Below are 22049 nucleotides of genomic sequence, written 5' to 3'. Positions count from 1 at the left end.
ACAGACCCCGATGAACAGAGGCTTGTGAGAGGGAGGACGACGGCAACACAGGAAGAACTGAGACAGATGACTGGGGGCCTCTAGGTCTAGGCATTCTTCAAGGGGAAATTTGGGATCCTCAGGTGGAACAGTCAGTATGATAGTACCTCAGAAGACAACAGCAGAACTATGTCTGGTTACCTAAAGTAAACCCTTGAGTAAAAAATCTTTAGGCCGGGCGCAGTGGCTCATGCCTGTAATCCGAGCACTTTGGGAGGCCGAGGCAGGTGGGTCACTTGAGGTCAGGAGTTCGAGACCAGCCTGGCCTACATGGTGAAACCCCCGTCTCTACTAAAAATAGAAACATTAGCCGGGCATGGTGGCACACACCTGTAGTCACAGCCCCTCAGGAGGCTGAGGCAGGAGAATTGCTTGAACCTGGGAGGCAGAGGTTGCAGTGAGCCGAGATTGGGTGAAAAGAGCGAAACTCTGTCTGAAAAAAAGAAAAAAAAATTTCTTTTTTAAGATTCATGTTACTCTTTTAATTGAATTCAGTTTCATACCAGAGAGTTTAGGGACTATGAAGGTTTTAGGAAATTTGTTGAGTATTTAGAAAAGCTGATGGTTTCAGAGAGAAACTTTGATATCAGCTTGAATGCAGTTATTGCCAGGGGTGAGGAAATAGCATACCAAAGCATAATCACTCATAGTGATTTATCCAAAACTTGAGTTGTTTCCATCTCTGAACCCTGAAAACTCCTTTATCTTGAATTTGTTCAAAATTACAGGATTCCGGGAAGGTTTGTGAAAATAGCACAGAAATGTCCTAGGCAGTAGTTGTCTGGTGTGTGTGTGTGTGTGTGTGTGTGTGTGTGTGTGTGAGTGAGAGAGAGAGGGAGAAAAAGAGAGACTGAAAGAGAGCATTGCCTCACCGATGGGTTTGCTGTATCTGCAGGATGGAGACATTCCCTGCAGTGGCTGAAAAGGTCCTCAGGGAGTTCCAGGTGTTACTGCAGCACAGCCCCTCTCCCCTTGGAAGTACCCGCATGCTGCAGCTTATGACCATCAATATGTTTGCGGTCCACAACTCCCAGCTGAAAGGTAAGGAATGTTTAGTTTCTTCATCTAGAATATAGACAGATAGAGATTAATGTAGCTTCTTTCTACCATACCTACCTCCCCCCACCCCACCCCAGAACACACACACCCTCCCCTTCCTACCATTGTCTCAGATATTGAGTTTACTTTGAAATCTATATGACTCTCCAGTGCTTGGGTGGGATGGAAGGAGGGAATCATGGGTATAGAGCTTAGTTTGCAAATGCAGAGATGCTGTTGCACATCTGGCCGCACGAAAGGCAGCAGCAAGGCCTCTTGAAGGCTGCAGACCCAGAGCCTCTCCCAAGGGAGAGGCATTGCTGAGATATTTCATTGCAGAGACCATACGCTTGGCAGGGATTGGGAATAGCTGTTTCTGGACTCATGTACCCTGTTTGTTCAATATGGAAAAGTCTAGTTCCCTATGGGATATCCCTAGTGGGAGCCTGCCAGGGAGTAAGAACCAAAAATTGATGAGCTTTGGTGATTCAAATCTGGAAGCACAAAAACCACCAGGCCCAGAATTTGGCTGGTATACCAGTGTGCATTCTGAAATGTTTTTCTGAACGTGTTGGGGTTTTTTTCATAGGGGGTCGGGTGGGTGTGGAAGTAGAGGGGAGAAGGGCAGATTGGCAGGGCTTTAAATGCTTTGATGACCAGGTCAGGGTCAAAGGATGTTACCAGGATTTCTTCCCTTCCCTTCCGTTCCCTTCATTTCACTTAGGTAAGGATGATATGGTATGACTTGATGGAATTATGTAGCACAGGGGTGGCATTATTTTCTGTGTTTATTTGCAAGGGTGATTTGGTCCATGCTGGCAAGGAATCATTTCAGAACAGTGACAGAGAGCGTTTGGTCTCAGGGCAAGAAATGCCAGGAAGTGGGAATTGGCCCATAGAGACCCTGCTGTAAAACAGACCTGGTGTTTCTTGACAGAGTGCCGCTGGGTCTCTTGTTGCCCCTTTTCATAGCACTTTCTCTCACCATGAAGTCGGTTTATTTATCTCCCTGTTTGTACTTACGGGTTATGCTTCACTTGCTTGTGGTGGGGGAGTGAGTATGCCACACTTTGCCTTGAAATGGAAATGTGGGTCTTTCTGGGACTAGGCAAGGTCCTCTCAGAGTGTGTCTGGGTTCTCAGTCACTTCTGAATCCTAGAGGATTTCCTCATCTCGTGCTGCCTGCTACAGCGTTTACAATTTCCAGCAGAAAGCAAGATCGGGGACTTAGATGCCTTTTTGAACTTGGCTAATTTTTCCTGAGATGGCTATTTGGGTAAATGGCCCTGAGGAAGCATCGGGTCCTAAGTGACAGCACTGGTTTTCAGGGAGAAGAGAAGAAAATTTGTAAAGTGCTGTGCTGGTGAGGCCCAAAGGGGAGGGACAGTCTGCACCAAGTAGGAAGCCCACTTGACTCTGGAAATGGGCCTTGAGGTGCCCTCCCGTTCATCTTCCTCCCCAGGTGCCCTCCCGTTCACCTTCCTCCCGAGGTGTCCTCCTGTTCATCTTCCTCCCCAGGTGCCCTCCTGTTCTCCTTCCTCCTGATGTGTCCTCCTGTTCATCTTCCTCCTGAAGTGTCCTCCTGTTCATCTTTCTCCCGAGGTGTCCTCCTGTTCATCTTCCTCCCGAGGTGCCCTCCTTTTGATCTTCCTCCCGAGGTGCCCTCTTGTTTATCTTCCTCCTGAGGTGCTCTGTTCATCTTCCATCTCCACTAAAAACAACCCACAGAGTTCAGTGAGCTGCCTGTCTCAGAGCTGTAGCCTCAGCCAAGACATTGTTCCTGCACCAAATGACCTGTGGCTTCTTTAGGTGTGAATGTGAAGGACCTGCAGCCCTTGCCCCTGAAGCATCTGTTTTCAGCAGCTTCTATTCCGTGGAAAGGAATACCTTGGCCTTTTAATAGGCCATCAGTGAGTCTTTTTCTTGTAGCTGTTGTTAAGAAAAGGTTAAGAAAATAAGGGTAGGCCGAGTGCGGTGGCTCACGCCTGTAATCCCAGCGCTTTTGGAGGCCAAGGCGGGCATATCACCTGAGGTCAGGAGTTTGAGACCAGCCTGGCCAACATGGCGAAACCCTGTCTATACTAAAAATACCAAAAATTAGCTGGGCTTGGTGGTGGGGACCTGTAATCCCAGCTTCTCAGGAGGCTGAGGCAGGAGAATTGCTTGAACTTGGGAGATGGAGGTTGCAGTGAACGGAGATTGCAAACTATACTGCAGCCTGGGCAGGCAGAGCAAGGCTCCATCTCAAAAATAATAATAATAATAATTAAGAATTAAAAATTAAAAAAAAAAAAAGAAAATATGGGTAAAAGGAAGGTAAGATGGTGAGTACAGAGAAAGAAATTGATTGTTCCCTGATTTGAGGCCAAGGTACTTTTTCTAGGACTCTTCCATGGTGGGTCATAATGAGCACCCTCTAGCCAGGAGAGACATGTACAAATAAAGCCCGTACTTGAGACCCTACTCTTCATTACTGGTCTGCTCCTGACTCTCACCTCATTGTTACCTCGATGAGGTAATTGGGGCCAAGAAGAGTATGAGTTGAGGTGGTCAGAGGCTCCAAGGGTGTTTCAAGGAAAAACGGCCCAGGCCAAAGGATATAACACTCAGCGAGGACAGAGAGCTCTGTGGACGTGTTGCCAACTACCCGGTGTGCAGCTGAGGCGGCCATCCAGACCCCACTGTGTGGGCTGCCGTTGGGAGAGGGGCGAGCAGAGTCTAGACCCCACTGTGTGGGCTGCCATTGGGACAGGGGCAAGCGGAGTGCTCAGCAGGGCTGGCTGGTGGGAAGATGCACTTTTCCATTTCCCAGCACATGAGTCATCATCCTTGGTCCCCTGTGCTGTGCTTGCCTGGACAGTGGCAATAAGGGGGTGTTGTGGCTGAGTAGCAGCATCTGTGCTGGGGGTGGAGAAGGAAGGGGGTTGGGGAGAGGGTAAAGATTTAAATCCTTCACTAATCAGCAGCAGTTTGAATCACATTTTTATGAGTAAGGAAGTGATAAATCAGCCCTGCGTGTTCAACCCCCAAGTCCCGTCAGCCAGTGCCCTTCTAAAGGTTTCTCCCCTGGCCAGTCTGCATGCTGTCAGGGTTGCCACCCACCCTCAGGGCCCTGGCTGCCTGAAACCAGGAAGCAAGAGCCTGATGCTGCCTTGCCCTCCCAGGTGCTGGGGTCTGTGGTGAATTGGCAGTCACTGCAAGCTACAGAACATCTGGGCCATCATTTTTCTTTCCGTTCCTTCTTGGACATGTCCTTCTGGGTGGGTGTTCGCACATGTCAGTTTCTGGACTCTGTGGAGGAGGAGCATTCCAGCCTGAAGCAGAAGTGATCTTGTGGCCCACCAGGCAGCTGAGATCCTCGCAGTCTCTACCTGAGTCTTCCCTGTAGATGTGGCGCCTAAGGAGTATGATTTGGAGAGCCACAGGGAGCAGATTCCTTTCTTTAAAAGTGTGTCCCTTGCTGATGCCTCTAATGCTGTCGTGAATCATTTGTTTTTGTGTGTTCAGCGCCACCCTTGTATAACTGTCTTCTTTTCCCAATATCAGTAATCCAGGATGGAAATCATATTGTTGCTAACATTTTACTGTGATTACTTTTCAAGTGTGTAGAAAAGCTTTGGACACTGCAGAAGGCAAAATAAAAGGAAAAGTTTCAGTGGTGGTGAGAGAATGGCATCTTTGCCTTTCCCTAGGTTATGGTTTTCCCAGGAGCCCACTCCGCTCTTGGGCGCAGAGGATGTGAGGCCAGATTTGCCCCCCTTCCTACAGGGCCAAATAAGTTGAGTAATGCCACATGATTTAGCCAACTAAACTTTCCAATTACAGCAGTGGTCTTAAAACTCATGGGTTCACGGGTGTTGGTGGAGGGACCTTGATCTGCTCTCGGATGGGCCCTATGCAGAGTCCTACGTCAGTGGATACGGCATTCTGGAATCCTCATACTGCACACTCAGGTAGTTGGGGATAGATAAATTTGAGGGATGGGACAAGGGACATTTGAGGGCCTTGGCTTAGGGCCTGGTATTTATTCGGCATTCAGTAAGCATTTGCTGAGTGCATGGGTGAGGAAGGCAACAGTTCTGGGAAAGCCAGCTCTCACTGAGCAGTGTGTTCCTTACCTGGCCCAGGTCCAAAGCTGGTGGTGAGATAGGTGGTTCCCAGAGTGATGTCATGACTGGTAATCTCTCTAAGGCATTCCTGAGCCTGAAGGGAGGAAGGGCTTTCTCCACGTGCCTCAGTGTTTAACACTTCGGTAGTCATCTAATTGGTTGACGTGATGCCGCAGGGTGACCTATTGATCTAAACCACAAGTACGCCAAGAATTTTAATTTTTTAAAAATTTTGTAATTTAAGGAAATAAAACTCTAGTTTCTTGAAGGGAAGAATTGAAGCAGCATTGTTGTAGGGGAGCACTGAAACCCCCTCGCATCCCCCCATCTGTGCCCAATTTGTTCCAATCTGGCCTTTTTTTGGTTCTTCCTTCATTTTCTCTCCCCCCCTCTTGTTCTCTCTTTTTCAAAAATGTTTTATAATTCCTGGAATCAAAACCATCTCAGGCACACACTGTTTTATTTTACTGTATTATTGGATTATACCGCCTATAAATCACTGGATGTTACTCATTGGCCACCACTGGAATAACTTCCCTTTTCTGTGCCCTGGCTCCCTCTTTTTCCCTCTACCAGTTTCGTAGCACATACATCCATTTCACCTTTGCAGAGAAGCCCCGGTGGCAGCAAGAGGGCACCCAAGAGACACTTCTTGCATGTGCTGTTGGTGTTGCCTGCTTTTAGGGGATATTTGGGAGCTGGGATTGAGGTAGAGCCTGACTTGCATTCCTTTCATTATCATTTATGCTTGCTTTTTTTGGGCGGGGGGAGGGAGGGACAGCGTCTTGTTCTGTCGCCCAGGCTGGAGTATACTGGTGCAATCTCGGCTCACTGCAACCTCTGCCTCCCGGTTCAGGCAATTCTCCTGCCCTAGCCTCCTGAGTAGCTGGAATCACAGGCGCCCACCACCACGCCTGGCTAAGTTTTCTATTTTTAGTAGAGACGGGGTTTCACCACGTTGGCCAGGCTGGTCTCAAATTCCTGACTTCATGATCCGCCTGCCTCAGCCTCCCAAAGTACTGGGATTACAGGCATGAGCCACCGCGCCCAGCCTTATGTTTGCTTTGAATGGTGTTAGTAATCCTGAATTACAGGAGGTAGAGGGAGTGTCACATGTGGGTCTCTAGAGGGACAGAGAGCTAGCTAGCTACAGCTGTCTGTATAGGACTGATAGCTTTAACTTGTAGGTGTGGGGTGTTTCATGCCTCTGTTGTGACGGGAGGTGACTCTAGTTGAGTTTGGTTTGCAACCGAAATGTCCTTGTCTTCCAGCATACAGCCCATCTTAGAGACCTTCAGAAAAGCAGTTTGCTCCTCTGTGGTGATTCACTTCTGTCGTGAGTCTCTTACCCAAGCCGAATGTATGAAGTGCCTAATCCTCCGCTTGTCAGAACAGTTGTACAGGAAATCCACCTTTCATAAGAGGTTAGGCTTGAGTTAGCTGTGTAAACTGTCCCCCTCAGTCCTCCTCCTGTATCTTTGGCGGTGGAAACCCTTGGGCTTTTTCTCTACAAGGATCTGTGGGTAGATTTCCATAGGTACTCAGTGCTACCTGACCTTCATTTTCAGGATGCCTCAGTTTAGAGAAAATGAACAGAGCCAGCCTGCGCAAGGAATTCTGTGAGAAGTAGATTCAAAGGTCAGAATAGGTTAGGCTTTGGAAGGCAGGCCAGGGAAGGATGCATGCTTTAGCTCTGCCCTCTTTCCCTGCGGGGAGATAGAACTCTCGACAGGCCGCTTAGTGTAGACTGCTCTCGGCACCTCGGCCTATGGATCTGCCTGTAGTTCCCTGAAAAAGAAGTTAAAGAAGTGAGTATGTCAAGGGACCCACCTGTCTTTCTACCTCTGGGTTCCAGGGTCCTTGTTTTCAGAATGCATTTAGGCTAGGGAAGGAGAAATAGGAAAAGCCAAAGAAATGAGAAGATTGTCCTCTCAATAAAATTAAGCCTCTTATCATATCAGTTGAAGAAATGGTCTTTGTTTTGCCCCAAGATAGCAATGTGGTTTGGTGTCCATGGCTGCTTTGCTGTGGAGTACAGAAATGCAATATCCCACGTTGCCCAGATTTCGTTTCTTTTGCCATTTTATAGCTTCTCAATTTGATTGTTTGTGGTTTTACTTTTTTTTTTTTTTTTTGCCCCGACATGGACTTATTCTGAAGGAGAAACATTATTTGGGGGAATTTTGGCAGCAGGACACTTTTCTTTCTTTCTTTTTTGTTTTTTTTTTTTGTTTTGTTTTGTTTTTTGTTTTGTTTTTCTGAGATGGAGTATTGCTCTGTGGCCCAGGCTGGAGTACAGTGGCACAATCTCAGCTCACTGCAACCTCTGCCTCCTGGGTTCAAGCGATTCTCATGCCTCAGCCTCCCGAGAAGCTGGGATTACAGGCACAGGCCACCACACCCGGCTAATTTTTATATTTTTAGTAGAGATAGGGTTTCGCCACGTAGGCAAGGCTGGTCTCGAACTCTTCACCTCAAGTGATCTGCCTGCCTCAGCCTCCCAAAGTGTTGGGATTACAGGCATGAGCCAATGTGCTTAGCCTGGCAGCAGGACTTTCAGCTACCTTTTCAGAGCTCTACGTTTTCTAAATGTATAGCTTGGGTGTGGGTGTGGGACTCAGACCAGATACATACTGTGTGCTGAATTCACAGAGAAAGTAGGTATGTTCTAGGGGGATGGTGAGGGGCGGGAAGTGTTGAACTTTGGACCCTAACCAAGTAAATGCCTATCTGAGGAAGAATTGTGGTTTTTACAGGGTGTGACCAGTGATGACAGCCACAGCAATGACTCGGTGCTAATACATGATGACACTTTACAGTTCCTGCATATGTATTTTCCTTTGATTCTCTTGTCAGCTCTGTGTGACAGACTGGACAGAAATTTTGTGTCCTATTTCATAGATGAGGAAAAACGTATCAGAAAGGTTAAGCAGGGTTGCACAGCTAGTAAATTATACACAGGTGTCAGTTGTCCACCCTTTAATATCAGAAAACAGGAAAAGCTTCTCTGGGCAGCTAGACAGTGCAAGGAATTCCCCCCAAATCCGAGCAGTCTTTTGTTCTCTGATGAAGAAAGTGACCTGTGAATCTGATCTGAGACAGGAAGAGGAACAGGAGTAAAGGTATGAGAGTTGGGGTAAGTCAGAATTCTCCCAAGTGGCGTGAGACTCGGTAGGGCTACAACAAACAAGCTAGCAGAAGGTTGTTGTTTGGGCAGCTCGGGGCTGTCTGGCGTCCGTGTGCACTATTGTCATGAGTAGAGGAAGCCTCCCTCTCAAATGGAAAGCATAGTCCATGACTAGTTGGTGGAAGTGTTTATTCTTTCTCTTGGTTTAGAATATATAGTGTCTCTTAAAAAGGGAGTGGGCGGATTTTTTTTAAGGAACATTGTTTCATATTTTCACCATCATGTCTAGTATCCCTCTTGTTTTAGAAAAGAGGCCTTTTACATGCTATTCTTAGAAGAGATTGTGCTGCTTTTTGTGGCCTGGGGAGAAGGTAGATATGTCATTGATACAGAAAATAGTGTGAGAGTATAAAACATCTGAAAGAAGGATAAAGTAAATGCACATATAACTACCACCCAGGTTAAGAAATAGAATATTATCAGTCACTCAGATGTTCCTGTATACTTCATCTCTGTATAGCTGTAGTTACCTCCCCAACAGGTAACTGTCATCCTGACCTGCGAATTCATTTCTTTGCTTTTCTTTGTAGTGTTATCAACTATTATGTATATGTGTGTATGTGTATATATATATGAAATATAATTTTGGGCCAGGCACGGTGACTCGCGCCCGTAATCCCAGCACTTTGGGAGGCCGAGGCGGGCAGATCACTTGAGGCCAGGAGTTCAAGACCAGCCTGGTCAGCATGGGGAAACCTTGTCTCCACTAAAAATACAAAAATTAGTCTGGATGCGGTGGCTCACGCCTGTAATCCCAGCACTTTGGGAGGCCGAGGCGGGTGGATCACGAGGTCAGGAGTTCTAGACCAACCTGGCCAAGATAGTGAAACCCCATCTCTACTAAAAATACAAAAATTAGCTCTACATCGTGGTAGGCGCCTGTAATCCCAGCTACTTAGGAGGCTGAGGCAGGAGAATCGCTTGAACCTGGGGGGCGGAGGTTGCAGTGAGCCGAGATCGTGCCACTGCACTCCAGCCTGGGCAACAGAGTGAGACTCCATCTCAAAAAAAAAAAAGTTAGCTGGGCACGGTGGCACACGCCTGTAATCCCAGCTACTCAAGAGGCTGAATTGAAGCACAAGAACTGCTTGAACCCAGGAGGTGGAGGTTACAGTGAGCCAAGATCACACCACTGCACTCCAGCCTGGGTGACAGAGCAAGACTTTGTCTCAAAAAAGTCAAAGTAAAACGAAACACATAATTTTGCTTTGCTTGCATATAGATGGAATCGTGCTAATCATACTATTTATATTATTTTCTCCCTGGTTTGTTTTGTTCCATATGTTTGCGAGTTCTGTCCATGTTCACATGTGTAGCTGTAGTTCATTCATTTTCATTGTGGTAATCCTACATTTTAGTCACATTAGTTTATCCATTCTTCTGTTGATGGGCATTTCAGTTGTTTTCTCTTTGGGACTATTAAAAGCATTGAGTCTGTTGATGGTTACTGCAGTTATTGGTACATTGGGAGTTATATACATCTTCCTATATTTTAAAATGAATTTTATTGAAGTAAAGTTTACATACAATAAAGCACACCCATTTTAAGCATGCACTTCAGCCAGTTTGACAAATTTACATGCCCAAGTAACTAATCATCACAATCAAGATAGAGAATATTTCCATTATCCCAGAAGTTCTCTTTGTGCCCATCCCAGTTGATCTCCATCCCACCCCTTGCCCTAGGCCACTGCTTATCTGTTTTCTGTCATTCTGTGTTAGATTTGTCTTTTCTAGAGTTTCATGTAAATGGAATCCTAAGAGTCTGTACTCTTTGTGTCTAATGTCTGACTTCTTTAGCCTCAGCATAATAATTTTTAGATTTATTCATGTTGTTACATGTATCAGTATTTCATTCCCTTGTATTACTGAGGAGTCTGGATATTCTGTAGTTTTGTTTATCTAGTTACCTGTCGATAAACATTTGGGTTGTTTCTGGTTTTTGGCTATTATGAACAAAGCTGCCATGAGCATTTATATCCAAGTATTTTGTGGACATGTTTTCATTTCTTTTGTCTAAGTACCTAGGAGTGGATTTACCGGAGCATATGGCATGTGTATCTGACTCTGTAGGAAACGCTAAACTGTTTTCTGTGGTGGTGGGACCATTTTATATTCCCTCCAGCAGTGAGAGTTCCACTTTCTTTATTTCCTTGTCAGCATTTGGTATTGTCATTTCTTTTTATTTTAGCTATTCTAGTGAATGTGCAATGCTATTTCATTTTGGTTTGTGTTTCTCTAATAACTAAGATTGAGAGACTTTTCATGTGTTTATTTGCCATTTGTATATCTTCTTTGTGTTTAGATCTCTTGCCCACTGCACTGCACCTCCGCCTCCTGGATTTAAGTGATTCTCCTGCCTCAGCCTCCTGAGTAACTGGTACTATAGGTGCTCGCCACCACGCCTGGCTGATTTTTGTATTTTTAGTAGATACAGGGTTTCTCCATGTTGGCAAGACTGGTCTCAAACCCCTGACCTCAGGTGGTCCACCCGCCTCGGCCTCCCAAAGTGCTGGGATTACAGGTGTGAGTGCCCAGCCCCACTTGTTTTTTTTTTTTTTTTTGAGACGGAATCTTGCCCTGTTGCCTGTGCTGGAGTGTGCAATGGCGTGATCTTGGCTCACTGCAACCTCCATCTCCCAGGTTCATGCAATTCTCCTGCCTCAGCCTCCCAAGTAGCTGGGATTACAGGCTCACACCACCACACCGGCTAATTTTTTGTATTTTTAGCAAGACAGAGTTTCACTATGTTGACCAGACTAGACTGGTCTCAAACTTCTGACCTTGTGATCCACCCACTTTAGCCTCCAAAAGTACTGGAATTACAGGTGTGAGCCACCGCGCCCGGCCTTTTTTTTTTTTTTTTTTTTTTTTTTTTTGAGACGATTTCACTCTTATTGCCCAGGCTGGAGTGCAGTGGCAACGATCTCAGCTCACTGCAACCTCTGCCTCCCTGGTTCAAGTGATTTCTCCTGCCTCAGCCTCCCTAGTAGCTGGATTACAGGCATGCACCACCACACTGGGCTAATTTTGTGTTTTTAGTAGAAACAGGATTTTTCCATGTTGGTCAGGCCGTTCTTGAACTCCCGACCTCAGGCAATCCGCCCGCCTCAGCCTCCCAAAGTGCCCACTGTTTTTTTTTTTTATCAAGTTGTGTTTATTATTACGTCTTAAGAGTTCTCTATATAATCTGGACATAAACCCCTTATCAGATTGATATTTTGCAGAAATTTTCTCCTGGTGCTTTCCCATTCTCCTGTCTCTTCTGCTTCTCTTTTTCTCCTGTCTTCTTTTGGATGGATGATTGTTCCCATTCCACCATTGTCATCGTGCCCTTTACTCCTTACCCCCAGCACTAGTCTTCTTTTCTTTTAGGGTTACCCTAGGAATTAAAGCATGCATACTTAACCTTGCCAAAATCAAAAGTTAATCAGATTTCCATTCTCCTCCTAACCAATACAAGAACCACAGAAAAACTTAAAATTTTATTTATTCAATTTATTTTCTCAATTTGCATGCCATTGTTGTCATGTATATTCTTTTTTCCTTTTGAACCCTATAAAACAAGTTATTGTTATTTTTGGTTTGGTTTATTTGTTTTTTTAATTAACATTTTGACAGTAAATATTTATTCAAACTCACCTATGTTTTTTGAGGCAGAGTCTCACTCTGTCACCCAGGATGGAGTGCAGTGGTGCAATGTTGGCTCGCTGCAACCTCTGCCTCACGGGTTCAAGCAGTTCTTGTGCCTCAGTCTCCTGAGTAGCTAGGATTACAAGGGTGTGATCACACCCAGCTTTTTTTTTTTTTTTTTTTTAAATATTTTTAGTATAGACCGGGTTTCACCTTGTTGGCCAGGTTGGTCTCGAACTCCTGACCTCAAGTGATCTGCCTGCCTCAGCCTTGTGAAGTACTGGGATTACAGGTGTGAGTCACCGCGTCCGGCCTAAACTCACCTGTATATTTACTGTTACATTCACTTTTGCATTTCAGACCCTCTATCTGCAATCATTTTCTTTCTGCCTGAAGTATATTATTTAGAATGTATTTAGTGAAGTTCTTTTGATGGCAGATTTTCTTCGTTTTTTTATTTGTCTGAAAATGCTTTATTTTACCCCTATTCCGGTAATAGAATTCTAGCCTAACAGTTACTTTTGCTCAGCCCATTGAAGATAGGTTACTACTGTCTTTGGGCTTTCACTGTTGGTGATTAAAGTCAACTATCAGTTTTGTTTCTGTTCTGAAAGAAGTCTGTCTTTTCGCTCTTGGTTCCTTTCAGGTCTTTTTAAAATCTTTGATGTTCCATAGTTTTGGTGATTGGTCTAAGTTTGGAGTTTTAAAAATTTTTCCTGCAAGGTATTTGTCGGGCTTCATGTAACTTACGGGGTTTGTTTGTTTGTTTGTTTGTTTTCCTATCAGTTTTGGAAAACTCTTAGTGTTCTTTTTTCAAATACTGCATCTCCCCATGCTTTCTCTTCTCCTTCTGTGACCCTGATGAGACATACATCAGACTTAGTTTTTGATGTGTCTTAAACCTTACTTTGATTTTTCTGACTCCCTTCTTTTTGTGCTACATTCCACATAATTTCCTTAACTGTCTTTCAGTTCATTGAACCTTTCCATAGCTATATCTAATCTATTAAATATGCCCCATTGACAATGTTTTTAATTTTAATAAATTTTTTATTTCCAAATATATATTTTTAATCAAATCCACTTTGACTTTCTTTATGGTTTCTTATTTCCCAAATATACTTGTAAGCTTGTCTTTTATTTCTCTAAAATATATTCAACATGGCATTTTAGAGACTCTATAATCTGAAATGGTGTATTTGGGGTGTAGCCTTGTGAGACCCTAGCTTTATGATAAGGATCTTGGCTGTGTCCGTGAAGCCTTGGAAAGCAAAGCTCGAGTTCATCAGGTAGCAAATATTCTTAGTTAGGTAAGGGCTGTTTGTAGTGCCACACTTACCTGTCTAGTTTACCATCTTTACTCAATCTCTGACCAAAGGATTTTACAGCTCACCAATGCTTTCCAAAAAGATTTTTAACATACTTTTTTTTCAGAATAATGAGCTATTTGATTGGGAGAATGGATCTAGGTGACTTTCTTTTCTTTTTCTTTTCTTTTATTTTTTTTTTGCTCTGCCTGTGATGTCTGTGAGCAGTGTGACTGGGCATCTACATCCAGGATGGCAAGGGCCTGTAGTTTGCTCTTCCAAAGATTAGTTTCTTTTCCAGCTCCTGCCCATTTACAGCTCAGTCTTATGGCAAATGGTGTCATTGGGCTCACATTTTTTTCATTTTTCCAAGAGAAGTCCAGTGTATAGAATACCACTTAGAGGGCTAATTCGATGGGGAAGAAAGATCAAAGGAGTGGAGAGGAAAGGCTGCAACTGAAGTGATAGAAGCCATTTATTGACAAAAAGATGTGAGTTAGAGATTTGGAAAAGAATACGCTCTTGTTTCAGCTACATCACATTATATATCTGGTGAACCTTGCTGGCCCATGAAATCCTTTCCATTAGTCAGGGTTCTCTGTTCTTTTGTTCTTGACTACTGCTGTTCTTAGAGCTATTCGGTTTGCTTGTATGTCTCGGTTTCCTTTTCAGGAGGCCGATTGTTGGCTATTTAGGAATGCATTTACTGTAATTGGAGTGTTCTGGCTTGTTTAGTCCCCTCTTCACATACAAGACTCCTATCTTGAAGCTTATGTTCAGAAAATGCGCGTGTGATCCCTTTGCCCCAAGTGCCAACAGCAGATGCAGCAGTTGACACGCTGCAGGGAATTTCCAACTGCTGGGCAGGTTTCTGAAATCCGGACACGTGCTGTTCACACTTTGGCTTCTGAGGCAAGGATCAGTGGTTGAAAGAGGGGAGGAGCTGGCAGGGGACTGGAGGGAGAAAGATCTTATAATGCCTGCCCAGGACTTTAGGCTGTGTCAGCTTTCTGCATCTCTTCTCCAGCTGGAGTTGGCAGGGTCGAATAAATCACTGCAGAGCGGTTATGAGCCGAACTCACCAGGGACTTCTTTGAGGCACACCTGTGACGTCATCCTGTTATCATTGTCTGTTCCACATAACCTCTTTTCACCTCTCCCCTGAGAGAGGGTGATGCCCAGAACTCATGTCAGGGCAATGAGCAGAGGAAAATGTTTCGTAATTATTATTTTTGAGATGCCTGCTACGGATACAATTGCAGGCCATTGACACATTCTTCAATATTCCTCATTGGAAGAGAAAACCCCTGTTTGCAAACATAGCCTGAATACCCCTTGTGGATGAAACTTCTTTTTAAACTTGGAAAGAAAGTCCTGAAACTCCCAAGTGGTCTCTTTTTGTACACCTTACCTCCCCTGTTCCCTTCCAAACACAGACACACATCACATACACAGAGTCTGCTGTGTTCAGAATCCTTCACTGACTTCCCATTTCACTCAGCGTAAAAGCCACATTATTTACAAGGCCTTCATATATGGATCTCTTCTCTTGCCCCCTGCATTGCCTCTCTCTGACCTCATTCACTACTGTTCTCCCCCTGGCTTTGTTACTCTGCTTAAGCCACACTACCCTTCTTGCAAGTTATCTGTTAAGCTGGAGACTCCCCCACTTTTGTCCCTTCGCATTAGCTGTTTTCTCTGTTTGGAATGTTCTGCATCCAGCCATCCGCCTGGTGAATACCTCACCTCCTGTAAGTCTGCTTAATGTTACCTTCGTGAGACCTACACCAACCATCCTATTTAACACTGCTGCACTCTACTCCAAACCTGCACTCTTTATCTTCCCGTTCTATTGATTTATTTTCAAAATACGAGATAATTTACTTAATGTGCATATGTTTGTTATTTCTTTCCCTCTACTATTCTGCAAGAATTTAAGCTCCCTGCTAATAGGGATCTTTGGTCTGTTTTATCCACTGATATATTGTGAACATCTAGAACAGTACCTGATCTGTTGTAACTTCTCAATAGACATGTGTTACATCAATTTCAAGTCAAAGAATAATTTGAGGTCAGGCGCTGTGGCCCATGTCTGTAATCCCAGCACTTTGGGAGGCCAATGTGGGTGAATCACGAGCTCAGGAGTTCAAGACCAGCCTGGCCAACATGGCGAAACCCTCTCTCTACTAAAAATACAAAAATTAGCCAAGCATGTTGGTGGGCACCTGTAATCCCAGCTACTTGGGAGGCTGAGGCAGGAGAATGGCGTGAACCCGGGAGGTGGAGCTTTCAGTGAATCGAGACTGCACCATTGCACTCCAGCCTGGGCAACATTGCAAGACTCCGTCTCAAAAAAAAAAGATAATAATCTGTTAGCAGGTCAGCCTGTACAACAAAGATTGAATGGCAAGGGCAGGGGCATCTGTTAACTAGGTTATTGCTCGTAATCTTACTGTCTTGCCTTGTTTTTTGTTAAGTTGACTTTCTTGAAAGCATAATTTCCAAATGCATATTTTACATCCTGGCATTAAAGTAAAATCCATTAAATGTGCTTTGGTATCTACTGTTGTATTAATCCTTTCTCATACTGCCATAAGACATACCTGAGGCTGGGTAATTTATAAAGAAAAGAAGTATAATTGACTCATAGTTCCACAGGCTGTACAGGAAACATGGCTGGGGAGGCCTCAGGAGAATTACAGTCATGGCAGAAGGCAAAGAGGAAGGAGGCACGTCTTCCATGGCTGGAGCAGGAGGAAGAGAGTGAAGGGGGCGGGGCTACAGACTTTCAAACAACCAGAGATCCCAAGAGCTCCATCAGGAGACAGCACCAGGAGGATGGTGCTAAACCATCAGAAACCACCCCATGATGCGGTCACCTCCCACCAGGCCCCACCTGTAACACTGGAAATGACAATTCAACATGAGATTTGAGCAGAGACACAATCCAAACCGTATTAGCTCTTAACCCTGGAGTAAATATCTTTGGGGCTCTGGAAAGAAAATTTCTATAGAGCAGCATTAGTTCATCTGTTCTGGTATCTTAAATCTTTCATCTTTTACTCTCTGTCCTTTCTTCCTGCCTGGAAATACTTTTTTATTTCCCTACTCATATATCATATTTTTACATTCACCTTACTGGAACAATTCTGTCCTATTTATGTAAACTAAATGATTTTTTAAAAGTATTTAACATTTTGGGTTTCATTGAAAGTACTAAAAAAGATAAAGTAGAAACCCACTTCTGTCAGTGATGTTCTTTCCTATACAATGTATAAATATTCAAGGAGTTTTTACACAGATGAAAAGATACTGAATATAAAATGTTTGATTCTACTATTTTTACTTACAAGTATACAAAGCTATAAAATTCTTTGTAAACATTTGTAATTTACATACAAATAAAAGTAATGGCAAAAAGTGCAGTTACTTTTGCACCAACCTAATGTACACTGACTCATGTTCTCATGGGTGTTGTTATTGTTGTGTGTATACAGGGTCTCACTGTGTCACCCAGGCTGGAGCGCCGGGGCATGATCATAGCTCACTGTGGCCTCAAGCTCTTGGGCTCAAGTGATCCTCCTGTCTCTCAGCCTCCCAAGTAGCTGGGACTACAGGTGCATGCCACCACGCCCAGCTAATTTTTTATTTTTTGTGGAGACAGGGGCTCACTGTGTTGCCCAAGCTAATCTCAAACTCCTGGACCCCAGTGATCCTCCTTTCTCGGCCTCCCAAAGTCTTGGGATTACAGGCGTGAGCCATTGAGCTTGGCTTCCCGCGAATACGTTAACATTCATTTAATCATTACCCTCTCTGGGGACGTTTTCTTCTCAGGTTTCTAGTATTATAAATAATGCTGTAATTAACGTCTTTGTCCATAAAATTTTTGTCTGCGGTTCATGTTATTTTATTAGAATAGGCCAAGCATGGTGGCTCATGCCTGTAATCATGCAGGCAGATCACTTGAGCCCAGGAGTTTGAGACCAGCCTGGGTAACATGGCAAAACCCCGTCTCTACAAAAAATACAAAAATTAGCTGGGTGTGGTGGTGCATGTCTGTTGTCCCAGCTACTTGGGAAAATGATGCGGGAGAATGGCTGGAGCCCGGGGTGGAGGTTGCGGTGAGACGAGATCATGCCATTGCACTCCAGCCTGGGCAACACAGCCAGACCCTGTCTCAAATAAATAAATAAATAAATAAATAAATAAATAAATAAATAAAAACTATATTGTTATAAGTTCAGTTGTTGGGTGAAGGGGTTTTGGCATCTTAATACTTTTGATACATGATGCTAGATTCTTTTTTCTTTTTTCTTTTTCTTCCTTTTTTCTTTTTTTTTCTTTTAATAAAGGGTCTTGCTCTGTGTCACCTAGGCTGGAGTGCAGTGGTGTCGTCATAGTTCACTGCAGCCTCAAGCTTCTTCTTGGGCTCAAGCAGTCCTCTCACCTCAGCCTCCCAGGTTGATGGGACTACAGGCCTGTGCTACCATGCCCATCTAATTTTCAGGTATTTTGTAGAGATGAGGCCTCACTGTATTGCCCAGGCTGGCTTCAAACTCCTGAGCTCAAGCAGTCCTCTCAGCTTGGCCTCTCAGAGTGCTGGGATTATAGGCATGAGCCACTGCACCCAACCTAGATTACTTTTTTTTTCTAGGTTTTTTTTTTGTTTTTTTTTTTTTGAGACAGAGTCTCGCTCTGTCGCCCAGGCTGGAGTGCAGTGGTGCGATCTCGGCTCACTGCAAGCTCCACCTTCCCGGGTTCATGCCATTCTCCTGCCTTAGCCTCCTGAGTAGCTTGGACTACCGGTGCCTGCCACCACGCCCGGCTAATTTTTTGTGTTTTTAGTAGAGGTGGGGTTTCACCGTGTTAGCCAGGATGGTCTCGATCTCCTGATCTGCCACCTCAACCTCCAAAAGTGCTGGGATTACAGGCGTGAGCCTCCGCACCTGGCCTAGGTTACTTTTTGAAGAAGTTATGCCAGCTTACACTCTTAGCAGTGTTTGAGAATGTCCAGCAACTACCTTCCTGTAGACATTAAGCACTTTTTCTTATCTTATCTTATCTTATCTTGTCTTATCTTTTTATTTTTGAGGCAGTCTCTCTCTTTCGCCCAGGCTGGAGTGTGCTGGCGCGATCTTGGCTCACTGCAACCTCCACCTCCTGGGTTCAAGCTGTTCTCCTGCCTCAGCCTCCCATGTAGCTGGGACTACAGGTGCCCACCACCACACGCAGCTAATTTTTGCATTTGTAGCAGAGATGGGGCTTTGTCATGTTGGCCAGGCTGGTCTCAAACTCCTGACCTCAGGGGATCCACCCACCTCCACCTCCCAAAGTGCTGGGATTACAGGCGTGAGCCAGCTTCGTTAAGCATTTTAAATTTTTTACAGTCTTAAAAATACATGGAGACACAATGTAGGCCTTCATGTATTTGTTGAATAAATGACAGAATAAAACCTGTCCTTTTTAAAAACAGACTTTACATTTTAAAGCAGTTTTGTGTTCACAGCAAAATTGAACAGAATATACATAAAATTCCCGTGTACTCTTGTCCCCCACAACACAAAAACTTCTCCACTACCTATCTATATCCCACACCAGAGTGGTACATTTGTTAGTCAGTGAACCTATATTGGCACATCATCACCCAAAGTTCGTAGTTCACGTTAGGGTTCACTCGCTGTGTTGTGCATTCTGTAGGTAACTAGCTTATTTTTATACATCACTCTGAGTAAGTTTGGAGTCGTCATGGACTACATTGTCAGGGTTAAACCTTTCACCTCACCTCAAGTGATAACATGCCAGCATGCCAGGTGATGAATAGCTTAAGCTTGGAAGATTGGTGTGAGTATGTAGGTGAGTAGTCTTATTGGTTTGCCATTACAGAGAGCAAAGAATGTGGTTTCCTTATTTGGTTATCTTTTTTTTTTTTTTTTTTTTTGAGACGGAGTCTTGCTCTGTCGCCCAGGCTGGAGTGCAGCGGTGTGATCTAGGCTCACTGCAAACCCTGCCCCCCGGGTTCACGCCATTCTCCTGCCTCAGCCTTTGAGTAGCTGGGCTACGGGAGCCCACCACCACGCCTGGCTAATTTTTTGTATTTTTAGTAGAGACGGGGTTTCACTGTGTTAGCCAGGATGGTCTCGATCTCCTGGCCTTGTGATCCACCCGCCTCATGATCCACTGGCCTCAGCCTCCCAAAGTGCTGGGATTACAGGTGTGAGCCACCACGCCCGGCCTATTTGGTTATCTTATTTTTTACTAACGAATGAATTGTCTGCACCATAACAGAATGTTATAGGAGAAGCACATCTCTATATTGGAGTAAAAGCTCTTGGATTAAACCATCTATTGAGCTGAACAGCAAGAGAGTAGGCTGTCAGTAAGGGCTCAGGGTACCATACTCAGCCAGACATTTAAATACAAGTGTTACCCATAAGCTCTGATGGTCCTTTTCTTTGTTTATTCTTTGGCTTTGGAAGCAATGTGGAAGGTGGCTGAGGGGAGTCAGTGCACTTGGCTGTCTTGGGCTCTAGGTGATGTGCAGGAGGAGGGTAGAGGGTAATGAGATATTTTTGAAATTTCTTTCTTTTAAAGAATTCAGAGGGAGGTGTAAGGGTAGAATAGAAAAATCATGCCCAGTTTAGAGTTGGACCGTGACTTTTCTGTTTTCTGGTAGTTGGAAGTATGGAGTGGTCAGCTGCCAGAAATGTGATCTCTCCTTTCTCTGAAGACTGTGTGGCTTCATGGTTATGAACTTTGCAATTGATCACATTTTCGTAAAATAATACATATTATACATATATTAGTTATAATAGACTGATGAATATCCATCAAAACTTATCCATGATAGATATCCATCAAAACTTAAAACATGATTTTCTAATTATACATGTTTTAAATTTTCTTTTTTCTCTGTATTTTTGTAGTTTTCTGTAAGCATCACAATACTTTAGTAATAAATGTATTTTTAAAAATTATGATAAAAAGAAACATTTGAAATTAGATAAAACTAGGCTGTAATTCTGATTGTGTACTTGCTGAGTTATGCAAATTACTTAACCATTTCCAAACCTGTTTCTACTTCCAGTACCTTGTGGATGGAAGACATTTAATAAATGTTTGCTGAATTAAACTTTCCTACCATAGTATGTTTGCCACTGATTGCCAGTATTTCTCCCCTTCCCATAAAGGAAGATTCTGTTTCTTATTTTGAACTTGAATTTCAAAAGAACCAACCTAGGTTTTGAGGGTATACCAATTGTCTTGTTTTCTTTTGACATTACTAATTTTTCTAACTCTTCCTTCATTCCAAAAGAACTAACAACCTGATAGACCAATTAGGGAATATTTAGCTCATCTTGAAAATGCAATTATTTTAGCTTCGTAAAATGCATAAATCCCTCAACTAGAGTATCTCTCCATGGAGACAAGAGACTATATGATATTTTATCAAATACCTAACAGTGTTCAAGGCTAACTCCAAAATTAGATGCTTATTCTCACAGAAAAGGGCCAGAAATTTTGAAAAAGTTAGGTGCCTAATCACTGATTGATTGATTGATTTTCTAAGGTCTGAGAATGTATAAAATGAGTTTAGGCAAATAAGAAATTAACAGATTGTTGATTTAAAAAAATTATGTCTTATAGGTAAGTAATTGTGCCTTGCAAAATGTTAATACGTTGGAATTATATTTTTAAAAAATTTTGTAAGACTTCCATGATGAAGTCATAGGATCCCTTTGAGATGGTAATATTACAGTAGACTGCTTTGAGAAATCAGGGTTTAAATCTTCAGTCTACATTTTTCCCCCCTTTTCGTAGCCCCAAACTGTGGGGACCTCTCTCTCTCCCTCTGAAGACAATAGAAAGCCAAATCTGTAAAGCAATTCCTATTCCCTCACTAATGCCCTTGACCCCATTCCTTGGATGCCTTGGTTGGTCCTTTCTGAGGGAGACTGGGGTAGCTGCTTAACCATCGTGGCACCTGCCATCCGAATTTCCACCTTGCCCGAGGTCCCAGAAGGCCACACATTTCTGCCTGTTGGGAAGAGGCAGAAACGCCTCTGTGTGTGTGCTGTTTCTTTAAAAGAAAGGGTAGCGGAAGTGATGCTGCAGGGAACATCTGCACTCAGGACTGAGGGGAGAGCGAGATGCGCTGCAGCTGGTGTAAGGCCCTGGCAGGCTGAGGCGCTGCTGTCTATGGGGGTTTACTTCTGTCTGCATTGAAACATGGCTTGGGAGGGGGTTGGTGGCCTGCTGCCAGCCTCAGTTAGCCTGCCCTTCTCTTTCCTCTTTCCTCCTCGCCGCCCCCCCCCACCTTCACTCCCCTCCCTCATGCTTTAAAGTCGCATTTCCAGGCCAGACGTAGAATTAATCTCTGGGCACTTCACATTGCTGGCAGCTGAAAGCAGGATGTGGGATCTTTTTTTCTCTCTCTTTCTCTCTCTGCGTCTTGGCTGACTTTTTTACCTCTCGAAGAATTTGGAAGGCCGTGAGATCCCCCCCCCCACACACACAAGTACTGTGGAGTTTTTCAGCACGCTGATCACCCTGCTGCGGCTTCACCCTAATAGACTTCATATGTTGATGCAGTTGACATCAGTATCAAACTATTTTACATGTGATCTGGTGTATTTCCTGAGGAAATCTGCAAGATATTTATTAAGAACTAATAAAATAAACCTCTCCATGAGTTTTTAGGTAGTTTTCAATTTTTCATGTCTGTCTCGTTTCCTCTTA

The 22049-nt window shown here is 44.0% G+C and overlaps 1 protein-coding gene across 9 annotated transcripts in view; it reads left to right on the top strand.

Annotated features, from left to right (window-relative positions):
* SMG6 (SMG6 nonsense mediated mRNA decay factor) overlaps positions 1–22049 on the top strand; it is a 242658-nt gene that overhangs the window by 62926 nt on the left and 157683 nt on the right. For all 9 annotated transcript variants that reach the window (XM_017950238.3, XM_017950240.3, XM_017950241.3 and 6 more), the window contains one exon: positions 935–1080. In XM_017950238.3, coding sequence (XP_017805727.1) covers positions 935–1080 — 146 coding nt within the window. The remainder of the gene's footprint in view (positions 1–934; positions 1081–22049) is intronic.

This window comes from Papio anubis, chromosome 17 (genome assembly GCF_008728515.1).
Source record: "Papio anubis isolate 15944 chromosome 17, Panubis1.0, whole genome shotgun sequence".
Taxonomy (NCBI): Eukaryota; Metazoa; Chordata; class Mammalia; order Primates; family Cercopithecidae; genus Papio; species Papio anubis.
Note: the sequence above shows the minus strand (reverse complement) of the source record. Positions and strands in the feature narration are given on the sequence as shown.